The sequence below is a fragment of the Protomyctophum parallelum genome (genome assembly GCF_964188405.1).
Source record: "Protomyctophum parallelum genome assembly, chromosome: 1".
NCBI classification, from domain to species: domain Eukaryota; kingdom Metazoa; phylum Chordata; class Actinopteri; order Myctophiformes; family Myctophidae; genus Protomyctophum; species Protomyctophum parallelum.
The window spans coordinates 6,018,085-6,031,894 of NC_139697.1; the positions used below are offsets into that span (position 1 = coordinate 6,018,085).

The 13,810-nt window shown below is 40.7% G+C and overlaps 1 protein-coding gene across 1 annotated transcript; it reads right to left on the reverse strand.

Annotated features, from left to right (window-relative positions):
* Positions 1-242: 242 nt before the first annotated feature.
* LOC310875087 (GPN-loop GTPase 3-like) lies at positions 243-10,442 on the reverse strand (the record flags this gene model as incomplete). Its single annotated transcript, XM_083788152.1, has 9 exons — positions 243-598; positions 2,128-2,256; positions 3,468-3,564; positions 4,105-4,220; positions 4,444-4,568; positions 4,708-4,875; positions 6,389-6,497; positions 8,291-8,577; positions 10,391-10,442. 9 exons carry the CDS (start codon positions 10,440-10,442, stop codon positions 536-538), a joined length of 1,146 nt encoding a protein of 381 aa, XP_083644278.1. The 3' UTR covers positions 243-535.
* Between the last annotated feature and the right edge of the window lie 3,368 nt (positions 10,443-13,810).

Consider the following 13,810-nt stretch of genomic DNA (forward strand, 5'->3'; position numbering starts at 1 on the left):
TTCTCCCTTGACATCACTTGTTCAGTGATAAGGTTTCCACCTCAACCATAAATGTTGTTCTTGGCTGGACAAGTATTGTCAAATGATTTGAGGTTTGTCAGAATGTCTCTTTCCAGGTTCCCCATTATTCCCCATTGCTGCTGATGAGACAAATATCCATTTCCCTTTTCCCCCTCTTCTGTCTTCCCAACCTCACATTCTACTGTAATGTCTCGACTCATTAGTTGTGGCCATGCATCTCCTTGCAACCAATCGGTTGCGAATAGTTGCATGAAACCCTTATCCCCAATGGCAGTTGTAAGGAGTTGCATTGGTGCCGTTTTAGATGTTTCAACAGACTGTTGAAACATTCTGTTTCAACAGTTTTCAGTTCCTTCTTAATTGTTCTTGGCTGGACAAGTTCCACCTCAACCATAAATGTCTCTTCTCTTTGATTGTTGCAGGTACAAACAGCAATTTGCACTGACGCACTTTGGATGACTCCGCATATGGTTGTCGGTATGATCAACAGTTCACTTTTCATATTCTCGGTTTCTTATGTTGTCTTGTCTTGAAATAATTCATCATAATTTTCGTAACCTGGCTCTGCCTCAACCTCCTATAGGAACAGACAAGGTATGAAAGCAAATTAGTGCTCAATAAGGGTTAGTAAATACATAATATAATTTGATAAGTTTGCACTTATAAAGCACTGTCATGTCACACGTGGTTAATATGCATCAGAAGCGTAACCCATTTCACTTCCATCCGATGGGAGCAAAGACAGTTGTGGTGCGTTGACAGCTTTGAAGTGTGTCCATTGCACCTGACGTCAGTGACGTGTGGAGTTCAACATAGTGAACCTTTATCAGGCATCGACAAATATGAACGAAGCTCGAAAGGCTCACCCCACTTAGCAGCCATTTCACTTGTACTTTTCTTTTAGTGAGCTAACCATGACAAGAGTATGGCCCAAACAACCGCACCAATGATTCGCCATGCATCTCCTTGCAACCAATCGGTTGCGAATAGTTGCATGGAACCCTTATCCCCAATGGCAGTTGTAAGGAGTTGCATTGGTGCCGTTTTAGACTTCATTCTGTTTCATGTAGGTTACACATACATACAACAGTTTTCAGTTCCTTCTTAATTGTTCTTGGCTGGACAAGTATTGTCAAATGATTTGAGGTTTGACACCATTATTCCCCATTGCTGCTGATGAGACAGATATCAATTTCCCTTCCCCCCCTCTTCCGTCTTGTGACTTTTGTTCCCAACCTCACATTCTTCTGTAATGTCTCGACTCATTAGTTGTGGCCAGCAGCCTATAGTAAACAGGTAACACACCCGAACCATTGATGTGCAGCCAGAGGGTCATTCCTGGGTTAATTGACATCGCAACACTCCCCTGATAAGATTTGTTGGAGTTTGTTCACATTCAAACCAACACACATGAACATGAATCTAGTGCAGCGTGGATGACATGAATTATTATTATTATGTTATTACTAAGAGTTCATTATATCTACCGCATATGGTTGTCCGTATGATCAACAGTTCACTTTTCATATTCTCGGTTTCTTATATTGTCTTGTCTTGAAATAATTCATCATAATTTCATGTCACACATGGTTAATGTGCACCATTTCACTTCCATCCGATGGGAGCAAAGACAGTTGTGGTGCGTTGACAGCTTTGAAGTGTGTCCATTGCACCTGACGTCAGTGACGTGTGGAGTTCAACATAGTGAACCTTTATCAGGCATCGACCAATATGAACGAAGCTCGAAAGGCTCACCCCACTTAGCAGCCATTTCACTTGTACTTTTCTTTTAGTGAGCCAACCATGACAACTTAAGTGAAATGAACTACACACCAGAAAATCAGCACAAGAGCTGTCTCTGAGTCTCACAGGCACTGCCAACAACCTGCAAAGCAACAGGCTTGCATTGGCTGCAATGCTTCAGACGCGGAAATGTAACCGTACCCTTATGCTCAATTTATACTCCATTGTATGACGGAACTGCACGCCTAAAACAGCTGATCTACAAGCTCAGAATGCGTTGTGAGCTTGTTTGTAGATAGGCTATTTTGGGCGTTGGCATGGTTCACCAAGTATGACGAAGTATAAGTCAGGCATTATATTTACCTTTGGTTCTTTGACCTCCAGATCTTCTCCATACTGTATAGAGAAATCAATGTGTTGCAGCACTATATTGATTCCTTCCTCATCTGTACGATCAAATGGCAGGAATCTCACCATGCTGTAGTCATCAATCTAGACACAACGCAAGCACACAATTTCAATGAAGAGGACGACTCCCTGCATGATGTATTATGAGTTTTTACTTTGACTCAACACTCAAAGAAAATGTTATCATGGTGAGGGATCCCATTATCTGGAAAATTTGAATATTTGAAAGCAACTTTAAAACGCTGTCTAGCTCGATAACATACCATAGTTTATTCAGTGTTTCCTTAGTGAGACGGTGGGAATATTGTCACATCACTACGAACACAAGAGTGCCTCAGAAAAAGTGAGCATGTTGATAATTTTGCATTTCAAACCAGTTTTTTTCTTCTTTAAAAGAAAAAATATATATAGTAGTGGATTCTATGTCACAATGCCAGTTGAACTTTATTTTACTCGATTTTAAAGATATTGCAGTGATTACGACTCTAAGGGGGAATATGCATTTGCCAGGGCAGACATGGACGTGCACGTAGACTCGGGTATGCACACGAGTTCAACTTTTAATAAACTGTAAAAAGTCCTAGTTGATTGCATTAAACGTTACTTTGTGAAGTGCCCTCGTCTTAGTTAAAGCTGTTATGTGCAGAACACTGCAGAGTCATTTGTCTCGCTTATGAGGACTGAGGATTTTGCGCGGGCCGGCTTTTTTGCATAACCCGCCCGACCCGTCCCATCCCGCCACAGGAGCCAGCCCGCACCAACCTGCCCCACAAAACAATGTATTAAACAATAACCCGCCCGTTTTCGCATCGCATGCATAATCACATTTGCTTGATTGCCAGAGAGAGAGAGAGGAGTAGGAGGTACCGGAATGCTGATTTTCTCCTTTTTGGGGGAAAGGGGGGGTGACCCGCCCCGCCCGCTGCGCGATAATTGCGCTGAAAATCTTGACCCGTCCGCCTGCCCCGCGGGACCTACGGGCAACGGCACCACTTACAAAATGTAATTTAATGTTGTTTGAAGGAGAGAGATTTTACGCACATCTCATAACAAATTATGAATAAAAAGGACTTAACAATATGTACTTAACACCTTGTAATAACCGATGAAAGTGTAGCCATGAGCAGTAATGTAATGTAATTGAAAATTGAGACACATTGTAGAATTACAATCAGGTGAATCTAATCGAATTGTGAGGCCAATGAAAATTCACACGTCATCGTCATTTAAATCAATCTGATCTATTGAGAGTGGGGTACAGTGTACCAAAAGGTGAGGTGCAGTGTAAAACCTACTAGACCACAGATGGCTGTAGTTAGCTTCCTGAACTTCTCACTTCTTAGTGAGTGACAGTTGTCCTCCATCATGGAGTACATGTCTGGATCCAGGTATCTGGTAAAAAAAAAGAACACAACATTCAAAATGTTGAAAAACATTTTCAATACTGAAGAAAAATCATGCTTTATTGTGGACATATGTACTGTATGTATATTTCTAATTTGAGAATGGGTTCCCTAAATGTATTAAGTTTACAGCACTGTAAGAAAACAAAAACAAACTAAACGTTTGAACAAACGGCAGAGAAAATATTCAATGATTTAAGGTTAATCACGATAGTCGTGAGGAATTACAAAAGCATTGATATGAAAATGTTTTGAAATTGTGACAATTATGACTTTGTGAAATGAACTCAATATCAACAGCACGAGGGAGCTATAAATCAAGTTTCTGTATAATTTCCATAGGCCAACTGTATGAAATCATAGCTGCGGTGTCAAGCTGCGCTTAATTTGACACCACGGCTATGATTGCGCCCAGGGCAGCCTTCCTCGGATTAGTCTATATATGCATATAAAGTATTATGCTATACATACAAAGTATTAAAGCATCACGACACAAGACAAGACGGCAAAATAAATAAACCAAATGTACTTTTCAATTTCCTTCTTGGCCTTGGGGCTGAGCAGGTCCATCTTGGTCATAATGTTAACTTGGGGAATCTCCAGTGATACCATGGCACTGAGGGCAGCCATGACTCCTGAGATAAACTACAGATCCGGAGAGAGGATTCAGATAAAATGATCACTTTGAGAATGGTATTAATTTATTTAAATCAGTCAATAAATATCTATACTCTATCGTAAATGCACTTTACATACTGCAGTTATAATGAAATAAAGTGTATGTTAAAAAGAAAGAAAGAATACAAGTCAGACCGTAAATGTTTTTAAAGCACAATGAACACAAGCAGATTGGGGACTGGACGATTACCTTAAAAGTCTCCACCATGAACTGGGAGTCGACCAGAAAGACACCACACACCCTGAACTCCCACTGCTGCAGCTGTTCCACTAGCTGCCTCATCACTGGTAGGTGGGTGTACAGCTCTATCTGACCTGCAACATGACCCCAGACATTTTGTAAACATATCAAAAAATTCACAATATTTAACTGAAAGGTTGCAATCGGAGGGCTCTATATGTTCTAAACAGAACCTTTTTTGGTTAAGTATGTTTGTCACAGCTGGGACCTTACCAGGGCAGTCAAACAGTATGTAGTCATCTTCCACGTGACCAAGGTTCTCCTCCAGCCAGTCAAAGTTTTGGGCAAAGTATTCCATGCAGAAGACCAAGCCTCCGTTAGGACCAAACCTCAGGGTGTCGTCCTCCATTACGTCGTCCACCTGGATCAGCTCACGGATGTCTTAATTAAGACAGAAAATTCATCAGAACAATTGTGGTCTCCAAATTTCATGATATTCATAATTACTATAGGCTATACATTTTGGTCACTGTGCTAATTTGGTGTAGGTTAAGTGTCTGGTCAGAGAAGCTACGTCTGGGGAGCTTCGTTTACTAGAGATCTCACTCAAGTACCCATTGTCTCAAAGTGTTTGAGGCTTGGTAAGGTGTGTGAGACATTTAGCATTCTATTGTATCAAGGAGACCACTTGTTTACTAAGTGGCATTATGTTGATGTGTATATGTAAAGTTTCAGACTTCACATCTTTATTCAACTCTTGTCTATGCAAATAATATAATGTCTCGTAAATGCAAAGTTAAAGGAGTCTTAGCGGGCTGGCCATCGAGGTGGTCACTGGTCAGTCTGTCGTGTGCTCTGCGGGCCGGCATGGCAAGGTTTTTCACTACACTACAGTCTGCAGTTTGTTTTAGAGAACTCCAGTCTTCTCTATAGTTTAGTTGGTCAAGTTGTGTGAAAATACACGACACAATCGTCAGTGGTCATTGGCACCGAACAGGAACCTCATTGATTACAACATTATGCCTCACCACACTTAAACCCTATACTTCGTTGACCAGGATCCCTAAACCAAATGCCTGATCCCCTCCTATTTACTCTCTACACACCAAATGTATTCATCAAAAATCTACAAGCTTACAATGTGTCACAACAACAACGCATTGTGAGCTTGTAGATTTGCTACCTTTGCTGTAGGATTGCTCCCAGAATAAAATTCCTGAGTTCTAAAACTGCATTAAAGTGAGAGCACAGAAAGGGCAAGTGAGGAGAAAAGTTTGGTTAGTGTTTACAGCCTGGAGACGCATGGTTTAATAAATATTGAGCACCCCTAAATTCTCTTCTGACAATAACTTCTGAAAATAAACAGGAGCTTAAATATCCTTAGCAACTATCCTTCTACTGAACATGGGTGGTGATGAAAATGGTAATGCTCTTTCTCCAATAGGGTATACCGGTACAGTGTATGAGTATATGCACACAGAATAACTCATCCTACTTCCAGGCACCCTTCCATACGTCCTTCACAGGTGTTACCGATGATAGTTGATACTAATGAAGGCTCTGTTACATTTAGTGTACAGTGGTTCTCAAACTTCTTAATTTCAAGGACCCCCATAACTCTGAGAGTGTGGAGGACCGCATGTAATTCAGACAGGGCATATCCGCATGTCGGACTAGTGTCTGCTCCCGTGCTTGCGGTTATGGTTAGGTTAGGAGATGAGGTGGGTTGTCAACGTACTGCACCCGAGAGTGTGCATGTGTTTAGTTAGACATACCAACAGTCAGACACCATGAGTCAGACACCCTCCAGTATCATCGGTAACAACTGTGAAGGAAGTAGGAAGAGGCACTGAAGTAGGAAGAGTTATTCTGTGTGCATAGAGCCTTTTGCCATTTTCAGGATAAAGTCGGAATGGAAGAAAGGCTGCCAATGTAGCTGGCAGACAGTCCTGACCTGCCATGACTGGGTAGTCAAAGTGTTCTGCTGCAGGGTCCAGATTCACCACCTGAACAGAACGGTTGATTGCCTCTGCATGTTGGATCAGAGTGGAACAGTAGGTACTCTGAAATTACAAGGCAAAAACACAATTAGCATATCATCAAGTCATGTGTGGTATAAGTTACAGGGAGTTTCAACGGATACAGGAAAAGTGGGCAGTGGGCACCCTAGCTGCAATTTGCAAGTACACTAGTTTTTTGAGGGGCCCATGCACAGCTTTGTGTGTTTGTAGCACGGAATGTGATGAATTGATTGGCTGAGCACGGAATGTGATGTATGATGATAAGAGCGCCCTTCACTTCAGCCAGCCGCCATTGACAGCCCATACATCCAAACAGAAAAGTCCTATCTGATTGTATTAAACAACGTTAAACTCACCTCCTATAGGGATTTTCTGTGCAATCTCTAGCATCTCTGCTCACAAAAGGCTTTATTTACTGTCCTCTCTGGTTGCCCACAGTCTTCTGTATACTATATAACTCTCCTGTTTCTGTAGCGGGAGGCAGCTTGACGTACCAGATGGACCATTGTGATGCAGATTGACGTTCAGAATGAGTTTCAGTTCCTTCTTTCTTTTTCTCAGTTCACTGCCGGCTTTACAAGTGATCTGAGGTTTGTCTGAAAGTGTCTTGCCAAGCAAGTTCTGTTTCTTTACCATCACTGTGCAGAACTTTGTTACTGAGTGATGTGACACATACTGATGAAAAGAGTATGGCCCAAACCGCCCCAATGATCCTTGCAACCAATCGGTTGCGAATAGTTGCATGAAACCCTTATCCCCAATGGTAGTTGTAAGGAGTTGCATTGGTGCCGTTTTAGATGTTTCAACAATGCTTCAACAGTTTTCAGTTCCTTCTTAATTGTTCTTGGCTGGACAAGTATTGTCAAATGATTTGAGGTTTGTCAGAATGTCTCTTTCCAGGTTCCCCATTATTCCCTATTGCTGCTGATGAGACAAATATCCATTTCCCTTTCCCCCTCTTCTGTCTTCCCAACCTCACATTCTACTGTAATGTCTGGACTCATTAGTTGTGGCCACTGCAGCCTATAGTAAACAGGTAACACACCTGAACCATTGATGTGCAGCCAGGGTCATTCCTGGGTTAATTGACATCGCAACACTCCCCTGATATGATTTGTTAGGGTTTGTTCACATTCAAACCAACAAACCTGAACATGAATGGATTGTGCAGGGTGGATGACATGAATTATTATTATTATTATATTATTACTAAGAGTTGATTATAGCTACTGTACTCAACCATTAGTTACATATTTTTTAAGAATACAACTTTCTATGAATGGGAATTATGTATACACCCTGACACCTCTGTACACAGGCATGCACACACACATTTTCCAGTTTAGCATGTATGGATATACAGAAATTGGGTTGCTTCGTGTATTGGCACTGGATACAGACAGCTCAGAAATCTGAAATATCTGCAAGCTCATTTGGCTCTTCTACATTCTAATAAATGATCTCAATTCACACACAAAAGCTGCAACTTATGAGGCCTACAGGCAGGCAAGGGGGTAGCTATAGCCAGGGCCACACCCTGAAGAGGTACAGTGAAAACACCTACTGTAAATGACTTTCATGTTGTAGGATGTAGATCATGTCCATTTTGAGAATCAATATTTTTTTAATTTTCTTTACATTTTCTATATGACCATAGTATTATTGTAAAGGTAGCCTTTCTTCTAGGACTAACTTTATCTTCCTACAATTAGCATTTATTATTATTATTATTTTTGTTTAAATTATTCAACTTAAAATAAAAGGGCGGTACACAGCAACTCACCCAGAACTTGGAGTGTGGTTTCGCCTGTCTGCGTTTCTCCTTTCCCGTTAACCATTTCCACTGCATAATCTCCATTGTCTGTGGTTTTCAGCGGGCCCAACGTCAGAATGCCGTTGGTCTTATTGATGAACACGCGTCCCTTGTAATCTTCAGCGATATTCTCCACGCCGCCGCTCACCAAGGTAACAATTGGAACCAGTTCGTCCCCTCCGTTAAACGACCAGACCAGGGTCAAGAAGGTTTTCCCGGGTTCCAAATGGGGCTTGATGGTGACATTCTTCCCAACAGCACCGTCAAGTGGCCCGTCGTGTGGGAGAAGGTCCTGCCCCGCACAGCATCCTATAAAGCACCACCTGTTAAGTTATTGTTGGCTATACGCTTTGGATTTCACAAATCAAATAGTCTAAAAGTGCAGTTCAATTATGCGGTTGTGGTATTTTTACGAATATTTTTTATTTGAAACAACTGAAGGATAGGTTATTATATAAAGGGAATGCATAGCCCAGAGATGGCGTAAATAGCTTACACATTTTCCATTATATAATTGCGTCACAAAAACTTTATAGCAAAATATATTTGCTCCATATGTAGTATTATGTAACCTATGTGTTAAAATAATAAATAAAATAAAAAACTGACCAAATACGGATAAGAATAACACAAATGACTTCAAGTTAAACATATCCATCCTGAAACGATTCAAGTCTATCCAGCAAGGCGACACTGATCTGGATTCTGAACAATACTGTATAATAATTGCTTTTAAAAAGTGCAGTAGTCTTGGTGCACACCCAGTCAAGGTGAGAGCTTATCAGACCGCCTCTTCTTCACAAAGAACTGTGATGGGGGTGGGAGTAATTTCAGCAAGATTTACTCACATTCCATGTGGGTTAAAGGTTGTTTTGCGTATACTTACCCAGCCATTCACAAATGTACAACTCCAAGTTAATTTAAGGAACATGCATATATCTGTATAATAACAAAACATAAATAGTGAAAAGTTATTGCCTTGGCACAAACCGTAAGCCTTAGTTAGAATCACGCATTTCATTGTAAAATTGTCAGGTATTCACAGAAAAAAATCTTCACTATTACAGTAAGTACAATAACCAAGTTGGGATATCTTGTACAGCCTAACTGTAAATTGAAATGATTGGTAATAATTGTTCAACAAGACACTACTGACCTCTGGTGGAAATGTACAGAAAACAAAAAGGTTGAGAAATACATTGCATTATGAATTCCACAATAATTCCAGTGAAACTAGAAGCTAAAATCAAACAAGCAACTCATGTGATGTCAGTAGAATTTATTACAGTTACAAGATTCACTCAGGACTCAGCATTCACAACGCACAAATGCAAACATACACAAACACACTTTACACTTTTGGTGAGCTGCTGTTTATCAAACATTTCTACATTTCTCTTCTTTGAGATGATCACCATTGTTTCCGTATCGTTTATTGCTCTCAATATCATAAAATACTTTGAGCTACACTCTACACGCAAAAGATGCAACACAAATAATCAGCAACGTGAAAACATGCTTAAAGATGTGAAAGTGTTATAATGGGTAACTGCTAATAAGCCAAAGTACAAATATCTTAACAGACCAAACTAAAATAACGTCTTAAAACAAGTCATTCACAGCATTCAGAAGTCGGCTATGAATGTGCATTTTCTCCCTTGACATCACTTGTTCAGTGATAAGGTTTCCACCTCAACCATAAATGTTGTTCTTGGCTGGACAAGTATTGTCAAATGATTTGAGGTTTGTCAGAATGTCTCTTTCCAGGTTCCCCATTATTCCCCATTGCTGCTGATGAGACAAATATCCATTTCCCTTTTCCCCCTCTTCTGTCTTCCCAACCTCACATTCTACTGTAATGTCTCGACTCATTAGTTGTGGCCATGCATCTCCTTGCAACCAATCGGTTGCGAATAGTTGCATGAAACCCTTATCCCCAATGGCAGTTGTAAGGAGTTGCATTGGTGCCGTTTTAGATGTTTCAACAGACTGTTGAAACATTCTGTTTCAACAGTTTTCAGTTCCTTCTTAATTGTTCTTGGCTGGACAAGTTCCACCTCAACCATAAATGTCTCTTCTCTTTGATTGTTGCAGGTACAAACAGCAATTTGCACTGACGCACTTTGGATGACTCCGCATATGGTTGTCGGTATGATCAACAGTTCACTTTTCATATTCTCGGTTTCTTATGTTGTCTTGTCTTGAAATAATTCATCATAATTTTCGTAACCTGGCTCTGCCTCAACCTCCTATAGGAACAGACAAGGTATGAAAGCAAATTAGTGCTCAATAAGGGTTAGTAAATACATAATATAATTTGATAAGTTTGCACTTATAAAGCACTGTCATGTCACACGTGGTTAATATGCATCAGAAGCGTAACCCATTTCACTTCCATCCGATGGGAGCAAAGACAGTTGTGGTGCGTTGACAGCTTTGAAGTGTGTCCATTGCACCTGACGTCAGTGACGTGTGGAGTTCAACATAGTGAACCTTTATCAGGCATCGACAAATATGAACGAAGCTCGAAAGGCTCACCCCACTTAGCAGCCATTTCACTTGTACTTTTCTTTTAGTGAGCTAACCATGACAAGAGTATGGCCCAAACAACCGCACCAATGATTCGCCATGCATCTCCTTGCAACCAATCGGTTGCGAATAGTTGCATGGAACCCTTATCCCCAATGGCAGTTGTAAGGAGTTGCATTGGTGCCGTTTTAGACTTCATTCTGTTTCATGTAGGTTACACATACATACAACAGTTTTCAGTTCCTTCTTAATTGTTCTTGGCTGGACAAGTATTGTCAAATGATTTGAGGTTTGACACCATTATTCCCCATTGCTGCTGATGAGACAGATATCAATTTCCCTTCCCCCCCTCTTCCGTCTTGTGACTTTTGTTCCCAACCTCACATTCTTCTGTAATGTCTCGACTCATTAGTTGTGGCCAGCAGCCTATAGTAAACAGGTAACACACCCGAACCATTGATGTGCAGCCAGAGGGTCATTCCTGGGTTAATTGACATCGCAACACTCCCCTGATAAGATTTGTTGGAGTTTGTTCACATTCAAACCAACACACATGAACATGAATCTAGTGCAGCGTGGATGACATGAATTATTATTATTATGTTATTACTAAGAGTTCATTATATCTACCGCATATGGTTGTCCGTATGATCAACAGTTCACTTTTCATATTCTCGGTTTCTTATATTGTCTTGTCTTGAAATAATTCATCATAATTTCATGTCACACATGGTTAATGTGCACCATTTCACTTCCATCCGATGGGAGCAAAGACAGTTGTGGTGCGTTGACAGCTTTGAAGTGTGTCCATTGCACCTGACGTCAGTGACGTGTGGAGTTCAACATAGTGAACCTTTATCAGGCATCGACCAATATGAACGAAGCTCGAAAGGCTCACCCCACTTAGCAGCCATTTCACTTGTACTTTTCTTTTAGTGAGCCAACCATGACAACTTAAGTGAAATGAACTACACACCAGAAAATCAGCACAAGAGCTGTCTCTGAGTCTCACAGGCACTGCCAACAACCTGCAAAGCAACAGGCTTGCATTGGCTGCAATGCTTCAGACGCGGAAATGTAACCGTACCCTTATGCTCAATTTATACTCCATTGTATGACGGAACTGCACGCCTAAAACAGCTGATCTACAAGCTCAGAATGCGTTGTGAGCTTGTTTGTAGATAGGCTATTTTGGGCGTTGGCATGGTTCACCAAGTATGACGAAGTATAAGTCAGGCATTATATTTACCTTTGGTTCTTTGACCTCCAGATCTTCTCCATACTGTATAGAGAAATCAATGTGTTGCAGCACTATATTGATTCCTTCCTCATCTGTACGATCAAATGGCAGGAATCTCACCATGCTGTAGTCATCAATCTAGACACAACGCAAGCACACAATTTCAATGAAGAGGACGACTCCCTGCATGATGTATTATGAGTTTTTACTTTGACTCAACACTCAAAGAAAATGTTATCATGGTGAGGGATCCCATTATCTGGAAAATTTGAATATTTGAAAGCAACTTTAAAACGCTGTCTAGCTCGATAACATACCATAGTTTATTCAGTGTTTCCTTAGTGAGACGGTGGGAATATTGTCACATCACTACGAACACAAGAGTGCCTCAGAAAAAGTGAGCATGTTGATAATTTTGCATTTCAAACCAGTTTTTTTCTTCTTTAAAAGAAAAAATATATATAGTAGTGGATTCTATGTCACAATGCCAGTTGAACTTTATTTTACTCGATTTTAAAGATATTGCAGTGATTACGACTCTAAGGGGGAATATGCATTTGCCAGGGCAGACATGGACGTGCACGTAGACTCGGGTATGCACACGAGTTCAACTTTTAATAAACTGTAAAAAGTCCTAGTTGATTGCATTAAACGTTACTTTGTGAAGTGCCCTCGTCTTAGTTAAAGCTGTTATGTGCAGAACACTGCAGAGTCATTTGTCTCGCTTATGAGGACTGAGGATTTTGCGCGGGCCGGCTTTTTTGCATAACCCGCCCGACCCGTCCCATCCCGCCACAGGAGCCAGCCCGCACCAACCTGCCCCACAAAACAATGTATTAAACAATAACCCGCCCGTTTTCGCATCGCATGCATAATCACATTTGCTTGATTGCCAGAGAGAGAGAGAGGAGTAGGAGGTACCGGAATGCTGATTTTCTCCTTTTTGGGGGAAAGGGGGGGTGACCCGCCCCGCCCGCTGCGCGATAATTGCGCTGAAAATCTTGACCCGTCCGCCTGCCCCGCGGGACCTACGGGCAACGGCACCACTTACAAAATGTAATTTAATGTTGTTTGAAGGAGAGAGATTTTACGCACATCTCATAACAAATTATGAATAAAAAGGACTTAACAATATGTACTTAACACCTTGTAATAACCGATGAAAGTGTAGCCATGAGCAGTAATGTAATGTAATTGAAAATTGAGACACATTGTAGAATTACAATCAGGTGAATCTAATCGAATTGTGAGGCCAATGAAAATTCACACGTCATCGTCATTTAAATCAATCTGATCTATTGAGAGTGGGGTACAGTGTACCAAAAGGTGAGGTGCAGTGTAAAACCTACTAGACCACAGATGGCTGTAGTTAGCTTCCTGAACTTCTCACTTCTTAGTGAGTGACAGTTGTCCTCCATCATGGAGTACATGTCTGGATCCAGGTATCTGGTAAAAAAAAAGAACACAACATTCAAAATGTTGAAAAACATTTTCAATACTGAAGAAAAATCATGCTTTATTGTGGACATATGTACTGTATGTATATTTCTAATTTGAGAATGGGTTCCCTAAATGTATTAAGTTTACAGCACTGTAAGAAAACAAAAACAAACTAAACGTTTGAACAAACGGCAGAGAAAATATTCAATGATTTAAGGTTAATCACGATAGTCGTGAGGAATTACAAAAGCATTGATATGAAAATGTTTTGAAATTGTGACAATTATGACTTTGTGAAATGAACTCAATATCAACAGCACGAGGGAGCTATAA